Below are 23,177 nucleotides of genomic sequence, written 5' to 3'. Positions count from 1 at the left end.
TCTCATTTTGGTTTAAGTTTTTCTTATTAATTACTGCCTTATCTCTCTATCAATACATATATATTTATTTGCCCCCTCAAGCAGCTATTTCATTATTTGCCTAATTAATTAAATTACCAACTCACACCTTTTGATTTATTCTTCACAAATTATTTTAGAGCTCAAAATTTCTCCCAAAAATTAATCATTTTTATTTGCTTGATAAATAGTTCACACCTGATATAAAATTTTCTGAAGTGGACTTAGCAGGATAAGCCTTATTTTGAGCATTTTTATCAAAACTTCCTACCCCGCCCTCCTATTATTTTCTCTAATCTGTTCTATTTGATTTACTTGCAATTTTTCATGTATTCTTTCATATATTTCAATAACATATTCAAATACATTCTTACAATTTTAATTTTTTTTTTTATTAAAATAATTTTTTTAATCAAAGAGAATTTTTTTATAAATAAATAATAATAAACCAAAATGAAATATAAAATGTAATTTGAATTAAATTTTTAATTAAAATCTAATGCACAAATATATTTAAAAATTACAAAATATAAATCTATTAATAGTTTTGAGATAATTTTAGACATCAAAAATAAATCATATCAAAAGTCTCTAATTCAAAAAATCAGATTAGACCTGCTATTAATTATTAACGTTCTTAATTAATTAATTAGTTAATAATCAAAGCTTGCATTTTTTATAAATTTTTTATCAAATTGTGCTAAGTGTAATTGTAAAAATCTATGGCTAATATGTCATGTTATCTGATGAATCATCTGAAGTTATTGCTAAGAAGATATCATATTTCGTCTATGAAGCTAAGCCAGTTATGTTAAATGATATCTGCTTATTTGTAATAGAATTATACTGAGAAACATAATTTGCTAGTGCTGTCTAATTATTGCAATTAAGGTTTTGTCTTATCTATAAGTAATCAGGTGGGAAATTTCCTGCTTTATCAATCATAATCCATACATAGCCGTTGTTATTTAAATATATATTCTATACCGATATCCATTGTTTACTTTCAATAGATTTTATGCTGCTTGTATTTATCAAAGCTTAAGCTATAGTAACTGTACTTGCTTAAAAATCTATTAGCTGTTAGAAGAACCTATTGTTTTAAATTAGTTTCGTGTACCATGAAATAATTGTAGACTTTTAATTTATTAATTAGTTATAAATTTGACTATTATAACTGTTGTAAGCATCTCCTTTATTATATGAGAAATACCTATATAATATTTTACAATTAGATTTCAGTTAAATTATCAATTAATAAAGAGAAATATTTCATTTTTATTGCATCAAAAATAAATGTTTGAAATGAAATAAAAATCTTTTAAGATCTATTTTGAAATAAAAAATAATAATAATAATACAGTGTTATGTATTATGGATTTGGATTATCTAGAGCCTGTATCTATATCTAACCTGTTTGGGTTTTGACATTAACTATATTAGAAGGAGAGTCACATCTTACTCCTGTGGTACTCGTCAAATAAAGTTAATTGATTGCAAAATATTAGGACATTTTACAAGCAAAATCTATCTATTGTGCTATTGAAACGGTGCTTTAGAATCTAAAAATAGTTTTTAAAAGCTGACCACTATTACTTGAAGTTGTAAAATTGCCTACATTTTAACCTAAAAATTATCCTTAGTTGTTTAAAGGAAATACTTTAATAAGATATTAAGTATTTTCATAGAGATTATTAATGTAATAATCTTGAAGTCCACTGTTTCCTTAATAAGTCCAAAAACCGTATTAACTTTATCTCTAAAGATTTATTTTATAAAAAAATCAATATTTTGTTTAATAATTAAAAAATAATTTACTTAATTTAACTGGTTAAAATCTTCAACAATACCAGATTAAAGATTTTAAATAATACTTTTAAGACTTATGGAATTAAATTATGTGAAATTGGAAGAAATAGCATAATAAAGTGTAAGCGATTGAGAACTTAGAACTTGAATTATCTGATTAACTGGTGAAAGAGTGGTTGGATTTATAAATATTTGTAAATCATTAATTAAATCTGCTGAAGAAGTTCCTACCCCTTATTATTCAGCTTAAACAACCTCAAATGTCAGAATATTATCAACTAAGAAAAAAGAGTTAGCATTTTCTCCCTATAAATTTATTTGAACCACTCCCAAGGAGCCTACCTAGGAAATAGATGAATCACTACTTAGCTATAGATAAGAGGAAGGAAAATTAGCAGTTAAATTCATTATACCACCTCTATAAATCGATACTCCATTTTAAGGAAGATTGACCACAGTGGAACTAAAAATAAGGTTGGATGATGGCAAAAATTTGTCTAGGGAAACAACCAAGGGTAAAGAAAATCCTCCAACAGGTATTTAGAAATGAGTAAATGGAAGTTTGATACTAAACAAGCTCTAAATAGATTGTTTATCTTATTAATTAATTATGTTTATAGTCACTGGAGGGACATCTTTGATAGTTTGAGTAGATGTAGTGCTAAACTAGCTGATGAATAAGTTAAATTATCCAACTATTGTTGAGTTTGTGATCTTCATTCTAAATGTTGTTTAATATTCGCCAATTGGAATAGAAGGTGTAGAAGGAATAAATGAAACAAAAGGAAGGAAGTTATTGTTAAATTCAACTAAGCTTTAAGATCTAACATTTTAGTTTATAAAAATAGTTATCTCTTCTGAGATGACTCCATAAACCAAGTCAATACGCGTTGTTGATATATTAAAAGTATTCAGAGTAGTATCAGAAGTCAACGTTATATTTCTAGCAGCTGATTAGCTTTCGCCACTTAACATCACTAATTGATTATTGCTATCATCAAATACAAGAATATTTAATTTTTCTGAATTGCATCTTGATGCTTAAAAAGGATTTTTCAAACCCTATTAATAAATAAAAAAAATGATTAAAAATTGAATTAAAAATTTATTTATTTTTATGATAACTTAAATTTTTTACTTTGAGTTGAAGAGTGTATATAATTCCAGAGCTTAAAACAAAATCATTTGATATTTCAGATGTTATGCTGATTCTATTAGATTAAGCTATACAATCCAAAGTTACATCTGCCAAATTAGGAGCACTTAAAATACAGGAATCGGGTTAGTAATAATTTAGAGTATTTACAAAAGAATTAGGAAATTCTAAAATCATCTTTGTCTTTTATGGTGTATTTTAGGGGAACATAAATGTGAAATTATAAAAATCGGAAGTCAAATAAGTTTAATTTTGAGTGGAGGTCGAATTTAAAAATCTAACTTTACTGAGAGTATTCTTTGAGACAGCTATATCATATTCATTATAATAAGAAATCGTGGAATTACTACCTCCATCTATTACTAATAGTTCAAACATTTCAGTTGGATTACCACTATTATCCAAGATTAAAGGAGAAGATGGCTCCTGTAACCCTATAATATCTATAATTATTTAATTTGGTAGGGAGTCTTAAGCTAAAGATTAAATTTATATAATTCTCTGCTGTTAAACTATGCAAGGTATGTAAACTTTGTTTTGGTAGCAACTTAAATGATCTCTATTACCCAAACCTGATATATATCTAGAAGGAAAACTTAATTATAACATTGTATTCTATTTCCAAGTTATTTAATTTTAGTTCGTGTTAAATGACAATTACAGCTAACCGGTTAAGCCTGGGTAAGAATACAGCTTTTTTAGTTTCATATCTCCATTAGGTCCATTAGGAGAGATATTTATGAGTTGGTAATTTAATTGCAAACTCTAAATTGGAGCACTAAATTGCAAAACAACAATCTTAGAGCCAGGTTCTACTGTTGAGCATGTAAATTATGTATTTGGAAGTTAATTTTGAAGGTATATTTAGTTCGCATTTAAGTTTCCGATTTAAATAAAATAAGAGTATGACTAAGAAACTGGGTAAAGTGTTATATCTAAATTTCTTATAACCAACAAATTAAAATTATTAAAATAACATTGAGAAACAAAATTTTGTTTATTATTTGTGTAATCAAATAATTCACAATCTATACTAGTTGGAGAAGCTATTTTAAATAAAAATTTCATAAATAAATAGAAGTTACATTAAAAAATATTAATAAAATTAAATTTTATTTTAAATTAATTTTCTTAAAAAAGAAAAAATTATATTTATTCAAAATTTTAAATTATTTACATTTTAAAAGAGATGTAAAATCACATTAAAGGTTTTCAAAATCATCCCAATCTTTTTGTACAAAGTTAAGTTAGAAGGATATTTAATAGTTATCTTATCTTATTTGCTTTATGTTGATTTCATCAAGTGTTATTTGAGAGTTGCTATCTCCATATTATCTCTATCTTTAATAAAGGAGCTTTCTTCCTCTGTCTGATTTTAATATCAAGACATAGCCAGAAGTATAAAATTTAGCTACAAGTGTTTTTGTGTATTCTACTTAGTTTGAAGAATTTAAAGGTTCTTACAGGACCTATATTGAAACAACCAAAATTTCAATATTTCCTTGAGGAATATAGTCAGAATTTTAGAAAACACAAGTAATTGCTGTTGGTGTAATTGTTAATGTAGAAAATATGTATACATTTTCATTAATTATGCATCCATTTTTTACAATCACTGGAGCAAAATTTAGTGTGCTTTCGCTGTCTGTACACTATGCTACAAAAATGAAATTTGGTGGCAATAAATTAGTAGTTTATACACTAAAATTAATTTCCATACCCTTTTGCAATTCTATTATCTACTTTGGACTGATACTTAAAAAAGTAAATTAACCAGGATTCAATCTATTTCTGCTGTTTAAGAAAGAAAATGATCTTAAATTTCCACTTGAATCAGAAATTGATACTGATGAACGTGGTAACTATATTCCATAAACATAAGGAATCTAAATATTTAGCATAGAGATGTATGTATTTTAAAAGTTAGGAGTTGTTTTATTAGGCATAATAAGTGGACATAGCAAACCAAAGTAATTTAATCCTGTTATTACATAGCTAAACTGAGAACATGTAAGATCTATATCGTCTTAAACAGTAGCTAAAAACGACGAAACTTATTAAGAGGGGATAAAATTATTAGTAAAATTCCATAACGTATTGTAGATAATATACTTAGGATTAGAAAGATTTGGAATAGGATCAGTAGATTAATATGAAAAATTAATCTAAAATTTATTTAATATTTGACCTATATTTGTGGATTAAAGATTATAATTAACATTATTATAATTGTTATACTTTATAGAGTTGTCTGAAGAAGCATCTCTAAAATTGAATGTAATTTTTTAGTTAATTTGTCTATAATACGGGGAAGGTTTTTTCAAACTTAGAGCTTTCACTCCTTGCGATAAAGCTAAGAACATATTAATAAATTTAATGCTTTTAATTGGTGTAAATGGAATCAATATGTACTAGTTATTATATTAAACCATTGTATTCACATCTTAGAACTATATTTGAATGCGATTCAAAGTTATAAAATTGTAATTTTATGGATTATAATAAACAGTAGTAGGGATATAATAGCATGATATTCCTGCTCCAATACAAGAGATTCTATTCATTTCATAAGGATCTGTTATATTTGCTATCTATGAATTGCTGTATAAAGGAAGAACTTGCATGTTGTCAAAAAATATTTCTACTCTTAAAGGATAGTCGAAATTCGATGACATCATTGGATCTTAAGCATTTAAATTGGTATTTATTTTAAGAAAGCTAATTGTATTATACCCATCTATATTCATAGCAGGGTTAGGTCCTAAATAATTTATTATTTCTGCCATTACATTGACATTAGCAACAATTACTTCAGAGTAAACGTAAGTATTTACAAGATAACTTTAAACTAAATAAGATGAGTCCTATGAATTTGCTTACAAATTAGTTGAAAAAGTTTAGACATAGAAATCAAATACTTCTTATCCTCCCATCTACCCAAAGTTCATTATTTATAAATTACTTACAAAAAACACTACTGATTACTATTAGACTGACTAAGGTTAAAAAGGATCTTTGGTTCCAATAAATCTAAAAGTAGTCATATCGGATTAAGCACTTACTATGCAACTAGAAAATGATGAATTTGGTCTTGATAAACAAGTCTATTGTTATCCATTACCTTAAATCATAGGGGTTGTATAAATCACATATCCTTTATTTACTTGATTATCTTGCAAAACAGCCTATTTAGTCATATTTTATAAATGTTAAAAATTATATGATAATAAAAATCAATTTTATTTTTTAATCGAAATCCAACTTATAAATTTATTGAAAGTAAAATTTTATCAAAATTAACAAAGAAAGAAATATTTGAATAATATGAAATTAATTATTGCATTTATCTAAATAGTTTGAGAATAATTATCTTTCAAAAAAAGAAATTATTTTTAAATTTCAAAATTGATTCAATGAATTTAATATATTATTTTTTAAATAATTATCTAACTTACTGTTCCATCGTCCAAAATCATAAATCCGATAACTTAAGTAGTTATACTGTATGGGTTAGTTTAGAGTTGTTTAAGATAGCCAAGACCATCAGTGTATTAAGGCATAGTTTAAGAATCAAAGGAGGCTGCAAAAGTATTAGTAGATGTAATTTTTGGTATATTTTTTTATATTTAGCCTAATTAAATTCCTGCATTTTTTATAATGTAAGAACCTGAAGAGCTTTGAATCATAGCAAAGTTTAGAAAGCTACTAGGAACAACATTAATACTATAACTGTAATTTATCAATAATTTAAAACTTATTTGATAAACAGTTTGAGATTGCAAAGAACCAACCCCTGTACATATGATCTAAGATCCAATACTTTAGCAATTTGTTTGGATGCTTGGATTGTAATTTGGTAAATTCTCATAAATAGAGCCTTATAAAACTGAGAAATATTTAGTTCCTAACTCTATCACAATTTAAGATAACGTATCAGGAGTATTAATTTGTGTTTGAAATTTCAGAGTAAGGGTATTATAAACATTGTAATCAGGTAGTGAGCTTTGAAAAAATAATTTATTTATAATTATAATAATGGTTTCTATGAAAAAAATTACCTATAAAGCTGAAAAACGCTTGATGGCCTTTGACCGAATGATAAAAATAAATCATACTAAGTTAAGGTGACTGTCTAAGTTTAATATAAGTTAATAGTTCCACTGTCAAGGACCAAATTTGAGTAAACTTCCATTTAATAAACTATCAAAGCTAGACTATCTTAAGCCATACTGTTTAAAATATCAAACTAAAATACAAAAATTCTTTAGCTCATTAATGGCTATCCATAATACACAATTTCAAGAGAGGTTGAAGTGATATTACAAGTAAAAGAACTTGGCTGCATTACAACTACGTTGCTTTAACTAGAATCGTCTATTGAATTGCAAACAGATTTAGCAGCAAATGAAAATTAAGGTGATGATAAGTTGATCAAAAATCTGCCTTATGCCTCAACTATGTGCTATTTGATTGTTAATCTTACTCCTATTTTTACAAATTAAAATATCACTGATAGTTAATTTTGAGTATAAATTTTTATTTATTGAATTGCCTATTTTTTTAACAAAAACGTATTTTAATTTGATAAAATATTTATTCTTATTTAATGTTGTTGGCAACATAAATAAGCTATCGAATTGAATTCATTTATTTATCTTAACTAAAATTCTAAAATTATTGTTATTAACATTATTACTATTTGTTTAAAGAACCTAAGTGTTAAAGAATTGGCCAGTTAAAGGTAGAATCAAAGTGTTTGTTACATTTGGTTGTATATAAATAGATATTAACTCTAAGTTTTAATCATACAAAACAGAAGTAGTTTCAGACATTCCTGAATATGTTGACATACCAATTTTAATTACTAAATCTGTTATTGAGCTAGGGATAACAGTACCTGTTTAAACTTAAATTTGATACCAAGTTGTATTGCTCATAAACTAAGAAGGATCTGCGAAGGCTAATGAATATTCAAAAATTTAGCCTATATAATCTACTTGCACAGCATTTAGCTTGTTTGGCAGATAATTAAAAACGCAGGTTGTCTCACTAATTTCATACCAACTAATTTAAGGATATTGCCTTAAGTCACCAATAGAAAAAGGTACTCTTAGTTTTATAATATCTGTACTAATAAGAGAATGATCAAGCTAAAATACTATTGTAAACTGATTAAATAAATCACGATTACCATAATTTTGAAACGTTTACCATGATTTAATTTGGCCAACGCAATACACTTACCTCCATATTATTGCTATTAACACTAGAATAGTTTTTCTTATATAATTAAATATCATTTTTCTAGTTTTATAATTTTATAAAAAGCTTAAAATCTATTTTTTATAGCTCTAAATATTTTTTGTCAATCAATCAATAAACAAATTTTTAATTAATTTTTTTCATGCACAAAGGAAAATAATGAATGATTGAATCAATCAATAAAGAATAGTAAGTTTTTTTAAATATATTTGAATTAAATATTTCTAATATAAGAAAACAAATAAATCATGAATAATGCAACTTGGATTTTTTAAAGATTTCTATTTATTTACAAATCTTTTTTCTTAAAATATTTTGTTGTTAAATTAACTTTATCAACTAATTCATAATTAATTATTTAATTTAAAAAATCTATTTACTTAAGTATAATTTAAAAATTTAACTCTTTTATTTTTTTTACATGATAAGTATAATTTTACTATGTTAAATAGAAAAATATTTTTTCTTAAAAAATTAGTTTTAAAGAAAATATTGATCTAAATATTAAATATAAAATAAATTCATGTACAAGTATATTAGATAAGTATAAATGAATTAATTAAAGTGGAGATAATAGTAATTAATTCTTACATTTTATATTGGGTTGCTATTAGAATTCTTAAATGCTTGCAAAGATTAGGAATAAGTATAATACTAAATGAGTATCTATCTATCTATTAATATATCTAAATATTTTTATGTAAATTATTTGATCAATTATCATAATTAACAAATAAATTGACTGGTATTTATTCAATTAAAAAAAGTAATAATATTTAGTTAGTAAAAAGATTTATTTTTAGCTAGTAAATAAAACTAATAATTACTTTATTAGATATATGGCGAACGCTTAGCACTTCTAAGTAAACAAAATATAAATATCACAAATATACATCATCTTTTATTTACTCTTTATTTGATATTTCAAAAATTAAAAATAGGAATTGATTTAGATTCTATAATAAGATGGAACGAAGAGGTCTGTTTCAGAGCTTCAAAAAATGATTGAAATATGCAACAAACATCTTGATTTTTTCTAAAAGTATAATTTAAATGCTTTGCTAGAAGAAGATTAAATCTTAGACTTCTACAGAAACCTTTCTTTATTTAAATTCAAGGTGCCAAAAAAATAAACTTAAAAGCCAAGTAAATATATTTATATATTAAAAACAAAGTTAATAATTGTATTTTAAACTGTAGAATAGCTTTAAGGATAGGGATTGCTTTTTTTGCTAGAAGGAGAGTTGAGTAGATACATAGTTAATATCAGAAATGAAAACTAGTAAGAAAATGAAAAAAATGTAAACAGTGAGCCACTGTACTCACTACAAACTTTTTCTCCTGGAGAAGAAATAGGGTAGATAATGGATTTCTTTAAAAAATCTTAGGCTTTTAGAATTGAGATTTCTTGTGTTAGAGATTGCTTATTTATGCAATTAAATTAAGGTTACTTTTAATAGTATCTAGAATAATAATTGAAATAGTTTAACTAAAGCTAAGTATATTTTTTAAGAGATATTACTTATTTCTCTCATCTGACTCGTGATGAGATTATGTTGATCTATATGACCAGCAAGTATCAATAAAATCTAAAAGGGGATTTAGTTCATAATCCATAAAAATAAAAATCGACCTAACCAGGCACTATTAAGATCATATTAGAAGGAGAGTTTTTGGTATTTAAATTTATTTTAATTATTAATAAATTATTATTATTATTATTATCTTATTTATTGTCAGGCTAGGTGTCAAGTATCACTCTAATCTATTGATTATTTGAATTCTTAAAAGACAGATTTATCATCACTTTAAAAAATTGTTTAGAAAAAAAATGTCTACAACTCATTATTTTTACAATCTCCTTTTGATTTTTTTGGATTAGAATATTATAATCTTAATTAAAGTGAAAATATTTCTCAAGACAGCTACAATTATGAAATTATCTGCCATTCTTAATTTGCAAAAATTCTTTGTATTTGGCCAAGTATAATTTAAATAATTAATAACAGCCATTTTGAAAAATAAATGATTTAACTTAAATAAAATTAAATGAATCTTATAAAAACTAAACTTTCCAAGATTTTGGATTTACAAAACTCTATTACTAAAAACAAAAAGAGGTAGAGTAAAATTGAATAAAAATCATTAAGCTCGCTTGAAGTTCCAACTGATATTTTAGGTAATTCTCCTCAAAAAAGTTAGAATAACACAATGTTAAAAAATTAGACAAGTGCACCTTCACAAATTGTCTTGCCAGCCGTTTTTTAAGATGAAATAATGCTTAATGCTTTAAGTTCAATAAAATCTATAAAAGATCTATCTCATAATAATAATTATATTTAAGCAAAAAGACAAAGTCAGAATAAAGACTCTAACGAAATTTTGAAAAACTCAAATACTATCGATGTAGTATCAGCATTTAAGTAAAATAGAAAAAATAGTTTGATTTATGAAACTGAAAGTAGAAAGTTAAATGAACAAAAATAGAATTTACAACTTAAAAATAAGCATAAGAATGAATTAAATTAAAAGAGTGTTGATTACATTTCATATGACTAAATAAACAAATAGATAGAAAATTTATTCAATTCGGAAAAGCAATCTGAATAAATAAATTTTATTAGAAACCAAAAAAATCAGAATAATAATAATGAAAATTAATTGGAAGATAGATAAAATTCATTAAGTTTAAACAAAAGAAATTCATAAAGTTACAGAAAGAATACTCACTTTTTTATACATCATTTAAAGAAAACGATTGATAGTGGTAATGTAATTCCTCATCAAAAACAAAACTTATCAATCAATGATTTAAATTAAGCCAACCATGAGGATTAATTTGTAAACAAAAATATATCATTTTAATATTTACTTCCTCATGTGGATTCAATTTAAAACTTAACTGAATTGTCAAATAATAAATCAAGAGACGAACTGAAAGCAAAAAAGAAAAAGAGTATCTATTAGTATGAAAATTAAAATACATTTTTACCTAAATTAAATGAACTCAAATAATCATAAAATTATTATCATGCAAATAATTCAAGCAAAAAAGAAATTTCTAAGCTTTACTTACAAAACTTAGATCTCTCATCTCTTAATGAAGACTCTTAATCGTATAATATAAAGTAAGATAAACTAAATAATAGCATTATTCATTAAAATGATTAGATAGTTAAAGCTTTGAGAAAAAAAATAGAAGAAGAAAGTAGTCTAACTCAAAGAAAGAAAGTTGCTTCATGTCATGAAAACTCTTAAAGCTTACTTTAAAAGCAATTTTAAAATAAGATCTACACTAGAAAAAAAATAATTAGACCTAATTAGGAGGACTAAAGCACAGATAAAAAACTTTCGGTAGACAAATCAAGTAGAAGAGAGCTCTCTGTGTAAGAAAATAAAGCAAAAAAGAAGGAATAATAAGATAATAAAAGATTTTATTTATAAATTGATTAAAGTTTAAGATAAAAAATAGAATTCGATACAATAAAAAATACTTTACTTAAACACACTAATAACTAATCTTATACAGAAATAGTCTCTTCAAAATTAGAATCTCAAAAAGAAAGATCACCTTAGCAAAGCTTACAAAAATCAGAAAAAAAGAATAGTTTAAGCAAAAATTTAAATAAATTAATAGATTAAATTCACAATTCTTAAAACTAAAAAAAGATTACAGTGAACTAAAGTTAAAAATATTATGATGGAATTTAAAATAATTCAATTGTTTTAAGTAAATAGATTGATTTAAATCTAACATCTATATGAATTTTTTAATGTAATCCATAAAATATGCATCCAGTGAAAAAAAAATTTTAATTTCTTCAAAATTATAGTATTAAAATATTTTTAAATAGAAAAAATGAATTTATTAATTGATATAAATCATTTAAATATACATGTGATTAAAATTATAGAATTATTATTTATAAACAATTAAGTATTTGAAATATTTTAGATTTTTTTTATATTAAATGATACATTTTTTGTAGTTAGATTAAAATATTTATTATTACCAGTAAATTCAAGTTAATTTTATTGAAATGATTCAAACAAACTTATTTTAAGTTTATTTATTAATTTGGTTGGTTAGTTAGTTTATTTCCTTGGTTTGGTTTATTGGTTAGTTATTTAGTTGATTTGTTTGTTGGATTGGTTAGTTAGCTATTTATTTATTTGTTTGTTTGTTTATTTATTTTGTTTTTTTGCTTTATAGATATTCAGTAGATTTGTTAGTTTTGTATTTGTGTAATTTAAGGTAATTTATCTTATTTTTTCAAAATATTTTACATTCGTCTTGACTATTTTACTATCTGTTTAAAATCTATTTATAATTTTTCATAAATTTTTTGATATGATAAAAAATAAAAAATTTACTTTTGGAACAGAATTCTATCTTGTCTGATTATTTAATTTTAAGAGAGGTTTTTTAATCTGGCTACTTTTAACCTTTATATTAGCTGTATCTTTTTATCTTTTATTATTTTATTAGCCTATATTGTCTAAATTTAATTCACTAGGAATCTAACTAAATCTTCTAGAAACATAGCATTCTTTAATGCTTGAGCTCATAAGAATAGGACTAGCTAAATTTTCTTAGGAGACCAACTCATTAATTTAATCCAATACTATTATTGATATTGTTCTATTAGAATTGTATTCTGTTTTAGTTTTAGGATTGTATTCAATCAAAAAGGTTGAAGCTATTGACATTTCATTATTTTTTTACAACTGATTTCTAATAAATTCTTGATGTAATTTTTTTTCGATTTGGGATTTATCTAAATTTTTTTTTTTTAACTCATCTTCAAGTGAATAATAAATGTTAATGTCATTTTAAAATGAAGAAGAAGTGAGAAGTTAAGTTGCTTTTAGCTTTTTATCTAATCTCTCTTCAATTTAATTGTATTCGTTTCCAACGCTTTTATCTTCACATTCAAAAGACTCAGTAGAGTAAACATCACCCAAAATCTAGTCATACTCATTTGAAATTTTCCTTTATTTTTCTTTTGGAGTCGTATGGCTGTGGTTAGTAAAGCTTGAGAAGGAGTAATCGATTTCCTTTTAATAGCTTAATTACTTCTTCAGCTCAGACATACTAGCAGTCATATCTGTCAAATTAAACTCGAGGTCTATATGTTTAAGATCTGATTCATCTTAATATCCTTCATAGTCATAACAATCATTAAATAAAAAATTTTGATAGAACTTTGAATAGGAACTCTTTGAAGTTTCCTCCCCATTCTATTTATTTCTGAGCTTACTAGAAGATTTTTGTTCCAAAGTCTTAAGGATTGGGCTTAAATTACACTTAAAAATTAATAAGATTAATTAAATATTTTATTATTATTCAAAATAATTTCTTACTTATTTTTAAAAGTCTAACGTTTTTTGTCTTTATAATTCTAAAGATTTTTATCTTTTTAGCTCTGATGTATTTTATCTTTTTAACTCTATTGTTTTTAATTTTTCTTATTTAGGTTAGGTAACTTAAACACTAACTCTTAATGGAGAAGAAGAGGATTTGCTTTACATATGTGCGTTTGTTAGCTTATATTTCTAAAGGAGGCTGGACTTAAAATTATTATTGCTTTCATTTTATTAAGTTAAATTTGCAGATTTATTTTGGTTAGAAATACTAAGAGATTGCTTTGTATGGCTTTTTTGTCTTTTTATTGAACTCATTTATTATGTGTTAATCATTTACCTTGCAGACTAATAGACCTATGATTTTTTCAAAAACTGAGTCTCGTCTTATCTTTTTAAATCAATACTTTTTTTATTTTCATATCTCTTTGTGAGACATTAAATAGATTTTTATTTTTAACCCTAATTTATATTCGCATTATTGCCCTTTTGTTCAAAAGCAGTTTTAAAATCACACTCTATAGTAGTCCTACTTGTGTTATTTTTATGATCTATGATTATTTTTTTATCAGCACTTTTATCTTTTCTGAAGCTAGGAGAGTTCTTGAGGTCTGAGTTAATGTTGAGTTTGAAAGAGAATGAATTCTTTTTCATTTTAAGTAAAATTATAATTAAAATGCTTTTATTAATTATTGTAATAAGTAGCTATTAGTCAATCTATCTGACTTCTTCTAACTTTTTATTACCTCTACTTTTAGTTTATCAAATATTAAACAATCGCTTTATTTATTAATAAATTTTAATCATACAATTCTAGATATTAATTAACAAATTATAAAAATTTTCTAAAATTTAAACTGGCCATAAAAACAAAAGATAATCTACATCATGCAAAAATATGAATGGCGCCATTTTACTTCAAAAAAAATTTGAAAATTTTTAACAATTTTCAAAAAAGTTAGAAAATGCTACATTTTTATTCACCTATCACATGGAATTTAATTTATCAAATATTTATTACAATTAATTTTAAAGAATATTTGAATTTAAAAAGATAAAAATATTTTTAAACAGTAATAACTGTCTATATAAATAAGCTTAGGCTTCTTAAAATAATAATTCTATGTAAATGAATCTAATTTAAGTAAATTGGTTTATGTAACAAATAGAATAAATTAAACTTTAAGAATGATATTAAAAATATTAAATTAAGATAAAATAGACTTAAAATATTTGCTAAGCATAAAGTTGAATTAAAAATAAATTTAATTTCTAAATATATACCATTTAGAGTTTTCTTTAAAATAATAGCAAATAAGTTGATATTTTTTGGAATCAAATTTAGTTCGTTCTATTGAGTGCTTTATTTTAATTTAAATTTAAGATTGTAAAAATTTTACTTTCAAAAAATGGTTTTTTTATAGATTTGAATGATATTTAATATTTAAATTAATTTATTTTCATAAGAAAACTTTCAGCAAAACAAATAAACAATAAAAGTAATATTAATTCAATTAAAGTTAACCAGTCTCTTAAATTTCCTTTTTAGAAATTAATTAAAGTTTATTTGAAGTCTCTCTTTTTCTTCATATTTAAATTTCAGAGTATTTAAAGACTTTATTTTTTGTATTTCCATACATATTATCATCATATTTTCTTCAGTTAAGTTATTATAATAAAACCAGAGTCCCAATGAAAAAAGGTTAAATTTTAGAAGTTCTTGACAAAAAGATTGCGTAACTTCACTATCTATCTTATAACTCTAGAATTCTAGACTCAGATCTTGAATGTATTAATTTTTTGATAGTTCTTATCCAATTAAATTAAAATTATTGTCTTCTTCATTATATGTATCATTAAATTCTAAAGTAATTTATTTGGCTTTGCATTTTGATAATGCTGTGCATACTTCTTGTGAACCTCCTTCAAAGTAATCCTTACTAAATAGCATTTCAATTTTTTTTAAATGAGAACTATCAGAAATTCCTTTGCCTAAATTCATTATAGCAGTGTTAATAAAGCAATTTTTCCACGAAATTATAGTAAGTATTTCCAAATTTTTGCAAGAAGTAATTGCTTAGCCTAGCTCATGTAAATCGTCTTAAAAAATAACTTTCTTATCAAAATAAAAACTCAATTCAAAAATATTATCACATTATCCAACAAAGGCTTGTTTTAGAAAATGATTGGTGAACTCATTTTGGAGAAAATTAGTTGTTTTATAATCATTTTATATAAAATCTAAGAACATTTAACTAAGCATTGTAATATCCCATTCTATCTCTTAATAACTCTCAATTATGTCTAATGGATCAAATTTGAATTCTTAGCTAGAAATTAGTTTATAGAAAATATTCATTTTGATAATAAATTTATAACACACAAACTATTTTTAATATTTTTTATCTTTTTACTAAAAAAAAGAATTTAAAAAAAAAATAAATTATGAAAAACAAATTAGGATTTCTAGGATTTTTATTTTAGATGGATTAATTTTATTCACTAAATAGACTCTCTTAAAAAGTGACTCATATTTTATGAGATCATATAAAATTAAGCTAAAAATAGAACAATTGAAAATAAAATATAAAAATGCACCGACCGGGAATCGAACCCGGGTCAAAGCGATGGCAACGCTCTATTCTACCACTAAACCATCGGTGCTTGCAGTGACAATAATAATTCTAAGTCCATGAAATTAAAAAATTAAAAATTTATATTATAGATAAAATAATATTAATTTAATAAAAATAATAAATATTAAAAACATCAAATATAAACTTTTATTTAATTAGAAATTTTTGTCTAAAAATCATCTATTATTATCTCATTAATGTATATCACCAATAATAATTAGTTAATATAACTTGCTTACTTACTTACTTACTTATTTACTTACTTCTCCATTATGTTAAATACCTTCTTAAATGTATTATTAAAATTTATCATCCCATATAAAATTTTAACAAAGTTTCTAAAACAAATTTATTTGACTAATAAAAAAAGGATGCTAAAAAAATGAGTATAAATTAGGATTTATATTATATCTGATTCACTCTCTTCCCTCTATTATAAAAAAAATAAACTATTTATTTAAAATTTCAAAAAGTGATATTCGGTCTGACCATAGTAATAATAATAAAATGATAGATTTCATATTTTATATGTATATAAATTAATTAATAATTAAATAAGAAAAGGAAAAAGAACATAAAATTAATTATCATCGAATTTATATATTATTTTTTAATTTCAATAAAATAAAACTAAAATAAATTATTTAAAATTAAAAAGTAAACAAATAAACACATAAAAATAAAATGGCATAAAAATTTTAGCAAGTAGCTTCTTAGCTACAGAAAAAATATGCCACAAATAGCAATATACATAATCTTGAATTTAATTATGTTTATTTCTGAATATAATTTAAATCATTGCTAATAAATAGCGATGATTATTTTTTATTATTGCAAGGTGTTTTATTTTTTATCAGCAAACAAATGTTTCGTCATAATCTTTTTTGAAGATAGAAGAAACTATTCTTTAATCAACTTCATTTTATTATTTACTTTCATAAAACTTTTTAAAAAAGCTATTTATATGCTATTCTTATAATTCTTAAGAGTGTAATAAGCTAAATTGTTTTTCAAAGTAGCTGAGGTTAGTGCTCTTATCTTATAATTTAAAACATAAATATAGTTTTATTTTTTAATTCTAAAATAAAATTTACATTTTTATATAAAATCTGTTTTTTATTAATTTAAGTTCAGATAATTTTCAGTAAGGCCAATACATTAAATAGCTGCCAATTAGTCCTGACTGAGCAGCATAGTAATTGCTTTTTTCAAAAAAAAAATATCTTTAAAAAGTTCGAAAATATCTAATGTTAAGTGGACTTCGCTAAATATTTTCTTAATTAGTTCCTTTTCTATCCCTTTAGATGAATAATATTTCTTCGACTTGAAAAATCTATTTTATATAAAACATTAGGATATATGTAAAAAATCTTTAAACCATAAAAAAATTACTTAAACCGAAAAATGAAATCTTTTATTTTTTATTGAATAGATTTGCTTTGAATTATTTTGAAATTCTTTGCTAAGTTACTAGTCAAGTGTTCACTTTTATGACTTTAAGTATTAAAATCAAGGATATTTTGATATTAAGTTTCTAAATATTCTTTAAAATTATGATCTTTTGATTTAGACTAAATTTATTTTTTTTAGCTTTCACATTACTTCTTTTCAAAAATTGATTTTGGACTTTATGAAATACTATTAGAAGAATTTCCAAAAGTACTATTTAACTAATTGTTTTAAAAATTACTTTTTTCATGCTAAGGTTTTTTTTTTTTGATTTTATTCTTAAAAATATAATCAATTGTTTGATCATCGTTTATTTGATTTAAATTATCTTACCCATTACTAGATATTGAAAAGATGTCTGATTTTTCCTATATTTAATTATTCACCTAGTTTTTTTCAACATAATCTCTTGATTTAGTTGAGAATAAAGGAATAAAAATTTATTTTTTATCACGTTTTTCAATAACATAATCTGTTTAATTAGATGTCGTATGATCTGTTTAAGGAATATTTTCGATTTTTTATTAAATATAACTATTATGCTTAAGAATCTATTCATACTTACCTCTAAAGATGTTTTGAAGGAAAAGCATAAAGAAATCTTATTTAATTAGCTATTAGGAGTAAGATCTACCAATACTTCTACAAATAACAATTATAAAAGCAGCTCCATTGACTAGTGATAAGATTTGTGTTATTGTAGGATATTAAATATGAAATTACCAAACAATTTCATCAATTTAAAATGTTATTCCCAAGTACGGGCCTACTCCCTTCTTTAAACTAAGCTTTTTATCAGAGGTAGAGACTATTTAATTATAATTATAGGGTGAAGTGTATGACTCTTGCTATTAAAATATTAATCCCTAAACAACTTCAGTCTCTTATATTTACATATAGAGAGTATTAAAAGTAGTTAAATTAACTTATAAAAAATTTGGTATAGTCCTATAATTTGTTTATATTTGCTTTGAAGTTGTATTGTATTGCTATGATTTAGCTTTTGTATAGAAGAAGGAACTAAATCCTTGAATGACATTTTCTATATCAGTTTAATCAGCACAGTTACTTGGAATATTTTGTTTAAAGCTGTCTATATCTAGACAGCCATACATATTAATATATAAGTTAGATACCTTCAGATTATTGTTACTTGTATCGATTAAGAGAGAGTAGTTACTGACTTTAGAAAAATCAACACAGTAGAAACCACTTAATTAACTATTAGTACATTTAATAACATCGAGATTAAGCCTCTAATAAATTTTATTTTTTGTATCTTAATAAAAAAGCGCTGCCTTAAAGACAAAGTATGTTTTATTTTAAATTTCTTAATACTGATCTATAGTCATAGATGCATTGTAATAAAACTAAAAACCTACTAGATCCTAGCTGAGTATTACATCTTTCCTATTATTTGTGATGAAACTCTAAGATCTAAAATTTGGACTGATTAAGTTATTACTATACTGATTAACTAAATAAGCAAAGTAAAATATCATAACTCCAGCTGAGAGTATAGATAATACCAAACCTAAGTAGTTGCCTCTTTTCCAATATTTTTAATTTCCTATATTAAATAAAAATTCAGAAGAAAATATATCAAATTTTAGAATGCTCATGTTTAAGAGAATTTTTTTATTTATTTGTTTATTTGCTTATTTGTATGTTTGTTTCTTTTTTATTTAACTTTTACTTTCCCTAAGTTAATTTATTGCTTTTTAATTTAAATTAAGCTTTATATTATATTATTAAAAATTAAATTAATAAAAATAATTCATACAGTTCGTCACATAAAAGTATTAATTTTGGAGGCTAAAAGCTTTCAAATTACTTTATTTATTGACATAAAAATAGCAACAAACTTTTTTCTTGTGTTATATTACATTATAGAAAGAAATAATAATATAGAATAATTCAAAAAATAAATAAATATACATTTAAAAATTTTATTTTTTAATTTATTAAGTTTATTTTCATCAGATTTTTTGTAAACATAAATTTATATAAAAGGCAACTAATATTTTTGATTTAAACACTTGTTATATAATTGATATTGGCAATGCGAACTCTGCGGAATAAAAAAATTCTTTGACATATATTACGTATGTTACCTGAATACCTAAAATTTCAGTGTATAGCCTTGAAAAGGACAGTACCCTAAGGTACTATATATATATAATATTAATTTTTATTGTATTATTATGAAAAATAAAATTTACTAATCATTTTATAAATTCATAAATTATTAAATATAAAAAAATTAATTTTTAATTTAATTGACCGGCCACACAAAACAATAAAAAGATTTTTTATCAACAAACAAATATTTCTTCTTAATCTGTTTTGAATATTGAAGAAACTATTCTTTAATCAACCTCATTTTATTATTTGCTTTCATAAAAGTTTTTAAAAAAGCTATTTATATGCTATTCTTATAATTCTTAAGACTACAATAAGCTAAACTGTTTTTCAAAGTAGCTGAGTTTAGTGCTTCTTTCTTATTATTTAAAACATAAATATAGATTTATTTTTTAATTCTAAAATAACTTTACATTTTTATTTAAAATCTGTTTTTTATTAATTTAAGTTAAGATAATTTTCAGTGAGGCCAATACATTAAATAGCTGCCAATTAATCCTGACTCAGTAGCATAGTAATTGCTTTTTTCAAAAAAAAAATATCTTTAAAAAATTCGAAAATATCTAATGTTAAGTGGACTTCGCTAAATATTTTCTTAATTAGTTCTTCTTCTATTCCTTTAGATGAATAATATTTCTTCGGTTTGCAAAATCTATTTTATATTAAGTATTAAGATAAAAATAAAGAATCTTTAAATCATAAAAAAATTACTAAAACCGAAAAATAAAATCTTTTATTTTTTATTGAATAGATTTGCTTTGAATAACTTTGAAATTCTTTGCTAAGTTATTAGTTAAGACTTCCCTTTTATCCCTTTCAGTATTATAATCAAGGATATTTTGATATTTAGTTTCTAAATCTCCTTTAAAATCATGATCTTTTGATTTAGACTAAATTGATTTTCTTTAGCTTTCACATTACTTTTTTTCAAAAATTGATTTTGGACTTTATGAAATACATTTAGAAGAATTTCCAAAAGTACTATTTAACTAATTGTTTTAAAAATTACTTTTTTCATGCTAAGAATATTTTTCTATGTTTTAATTGTTTTAAAGCTTATCTAGTGCTTGCTCTTCTTTTATTTGATTTAAATAATCTTACCGATTACTAGGTGTTGAAAAGATTGTTGATTCTTCCTATTTTTAACTATTCACCTAGTTTTTTTCAACATAATCTCTTGATTTAGTTGAGAATAAAGGAATAAAAATCTATTTTTTATCACGTTTTTCAATAACATAATCTGTTTATTTAAGTATCAAATCAGTTGGTTAAGGAATATTATCCATTTTTTATTAAATAAAACTATTATGCTTAAGAATCTATTCATACTTACCACTATAGATGTTTTGAAGGAAAAGCATAAAGAAGTCTTATTTAATTAGTAATTAAGAATAAAATCTACCAATACTTCTACAAATAACAATTATAAAAGCAGCTCCATTGACTAGTGCTAAGATTTGTATTATTGTAGGATATTAAATATGAAATTACCAAACAATTTCATCAATTTAAACTATTATTTCCATGTAAGGGCCTTCTCCCTTCTTTAAACTAAGCTTTCTATCTAAAGTAGAAACCATTTAATTGTACTAATAGGGTGAAGTATATGACTCTTGCTATTAAAATATTAATCCCTAAACCACTTCAGTCTCTTATATTTAGATAGAGAGAGTATTAAAAATAGTTAAATTAACTTACATATAATTAGGTATAGTCCTATAATTTGTTTATATTTGCTTTGAAGTAGTATTGTATTGTTATGATTTAGCTCTTGTGTAGAAGAAGGTATCTAATCCATTAATTACATTATCTATATCAGTTTAATCAGCACAGTTACTTGGAATGTTTTGTTTAAAGTTGTCTATATCTAGACAGCCGTACATCCTAATATATAAGTTAGATACTTTCACATTATTATTACTTGTATCGAGTAACAGACTGTAGTCACTTACTTTAGAAAAATCAATACAATAAAAACCATTTAATTAACTATCAGTACATTTAATAACATCGAGATTAAAACTCTAATAAATGTTATTTTTTGCATCCTAATAAAATAATGTTACCTAAAAGACAATGTACGTTTTATTTTAAATTTCTTAATACTGATCTATAGTCATAGAGGCATTATAATAAAACTAAAAACCTACTAGATCCTAACTGAGTATTACATCCTTCCTATAATTTGTGATGAAACTCTAAGATCTAAAATTTGGACTAATTAAGTTATTACTATACTGATTAACTAAATAAGCAAAGTAAAATATCATAACTCCAAATGAGAGTATAGATAATACTAAACCTAAGTAGCTGCCTCTTTTCCAATATTTCTAATTTCCAATATTAAATAAAAATTCAGAAGAAAATATATCATATTTTAGAATGCTCATATTTAAGAGAATTTCTTTTTTTCTTTGTTTATTTGTTTATTTGCTTGTTTTACTTCTACTTATTCTAAGTTAATTTATTACTATTAAAAAAATAAGCTTTAACAGTATTTTATAAATTAAATTAAATTACTGTTTATATCAAACAATTCATAAGTTTTGTAATAAAATAAATTATTATATTAATAGTTTTTGACATATAAACTGCTAAATTATGATATTTATTGACATAAAAATAGCAAAAAAACTATATATATTCAAGGTTTTTTTTATAATAATAAAAATATATATATAAAAATAAATTATATTTTATAATTAAAATATTTTTTTAATTTATTAAGTTTATTTTTATCGCATTTGTAATCATAAATTTAAGTTAAAGGCAATTAATTTTTTTGATTAAGAGACTTGCCCTTTAATTTTTTTTATGATACATTAATTTATTTACCTCTATAAATATAAATTATTTAATCATTTTTATCTTAAAAAATATCATTACCCAAAATCAAATTAGTAGTTATGAAAGAGTTGAAGTGCTAACTAATATTGCTATTTGCAGAATACTTTTTTGTAGTTAATTCGCTATTTGTAAAAAATAAATAAATAAATTTATTTTTTTTTATGTTATTTTAATATGTTTATTTGTTTATTTTATTTTAATTTTATTTTATAGAAAATAAAAAATAATTTATAAATTTGATAATAATTCATTTTATGTTCTTTTTCCTTTTGTTATTTTATTTAATTAATTCTTTTTTAAATAAACTATGATATCTATCATTTTATTTTTAATTTATTTTTAAATTAATTGTTTGTTTATTTTTTTTATGAAAACCTTGATAAATTAAAACTTTTTTGAATTTGAGGTTTGTGAGTTAACGAGGTTTTACAATATATTGTTCTTAACATATTAATTTTAATTTAATATTACCTTAATCTCATTCATTTAGTGTT

At 23.0% G+C, this 23,177-nt stretch overlaps 6 protein-coding genes across 6 annotated transcripts; 1 reads left to right on the top strand and 5 right to left on the bottom strand. All coding sequences in view use genetic code 6, as the record gives it.

Annotated features, from left to right (window-relative positions):
* Positions 1 to 708: 708 nt before the first annotated feature.
* On the bottom strand, positions 709 to 8,283 carry TTHERM_00784710 (HMG box protein; the record flags this gene model as incomplete). The annotated part of the gene is made up of 8 exons (XM_001011529.3): positions 709 to 1,231; positions 1,380 to 1,777; positions 1,837 to 2,889; positions 2,966 to 4,029; positions 4,161 to 6,168; positions 6,439 to 6,985; positions 7,042 to 7,468; positions 7,680 to 8,283. The coding sequence occupies 8 exons, from the start codon at positions 8,281 to 8,283 to the stop codon at positions 709 to 711; spliced, it is 6,624 nt and encodes a 2,207-aa protein (XP_001011529.3).
* Positions 8,284 to 9,036: 753 nt separating this feature from the next.
* TTHERM_00784720 (hypothetical protein) lies at positions 9,037 to 12,010 on the top strand (the record flags this gene model as incomplete). The annotated part of the gene is made up of 4 exons (XM_001011530.2): positions 9,037 to 9,108; positions 9,187 to 9,391; positions 9,446 to 9,921; positions 9,986 to 12,010. The coding sequence occupies exons 1-4, from the start codon at positions 9,085 to 9,087 to the stop codon at positions 12,008 to 12,010; spliced, it is 2,730 nt and encodes a 909-aa protein (XP_001011530.2). The 5' UTR covers positions 9,037 to 9,084.
* A 570-nt stretch (positions 12,011 to 12,580) lies between these two features.
* TTHERM_00784730 (hypothetical protein) lies at positions 12,581 to 14,263 on the bottom strand (the record flags this gene model as incomplete). Its single annotated transcript, XM_001011531.2, has 2 exons — positions 12,581 to 13,552; positions 13,610 to 14,263. The coding sequence occupies 2 exons, from the start codon at positions 14,261 to 14,263 to the stop codon at positions 12,581 to 12,583; spliced, it is 1,626 nt and encodes a 541-aa protein (XP_001011531.2).
* An 856-nt stretch (positions 14,264 to 15,119) lies between these two features.
* Positions 15,120 to 15,611, bottom strand: TTHERM_00784740 (hypothetical protein; the record flags this gene model as incomplete). Its single annotated transcript, XM_001011532.2, has 1 exon — positions 15,120 to 15,611. One exon carries the CDS (start codon positions 15,609 to 15,611, stop codon positions 15,120 to 15,122), a length of 492 nt encoding a protein of 163 aa, XP_001011532.2.
* Positions 15,612 to 17,040: 1,429 nt separating this feature from the next.
* TTHERM_00784760 (transmembrane protein, putative) lies at positions 17,041 to 19,316 on the bottom strand (the record flags this gene model as incomplete). Its single annotated transcript, XM_001011533.2, has 2 exons — positions 17,041 to 17,578; positions 17,638 to 19,316. 2 exons carry the CDS (start codon positions 19,314 to 19,316, stop codon positions 17,041 to 17,043), a joined length of 2,217 nt encoding a protein of 738 aa, XP_001011533.2.
* Positions 19,317 to 20,009: 693 nt separating this feature from the next.
* Positions 20,010 to 22,226, bottom strand: TTHERM_000784759 (AMP-binding enzyme family protein; the record flags this gene model as incomplete). The annotated part of the gene is made up of 3 exons (XM_012796526.1): positions 20,010 to 20,194; positions 20,250 to 20,488; positions 20,548 to 22,226. 3 exons carry the CDS (start codon positions 22,224 to 22,226, stop codon positions 20,010 to 20,012), a joined length of 2,103 nt encoding a protein of 700 aa, XP_012651980.1.
* Positions 22,227 to 23,177: the final 951 nt, after the last annotated feature.

The sequence above is a fragment of the Tetrahymena thermophila genome (assembly GCF_000189635.1).
Source record: "Tetrahymena thermophila SB210 genomic scaffold scf_8254719, whole genome shotgun sequence".
Taxonomy (NCBI): domain Eukaryota; phylum Ciliophora; class Oligohymenophorea; order Hymenostomatida; family Tetrahymenidae; genus Tetrahymena; species Tetrahymena thermophila.
Note: the sequence above shows the minus strand (reverse complement) of the source record. Positions and strands in the feature narration are given on the sequence as shown.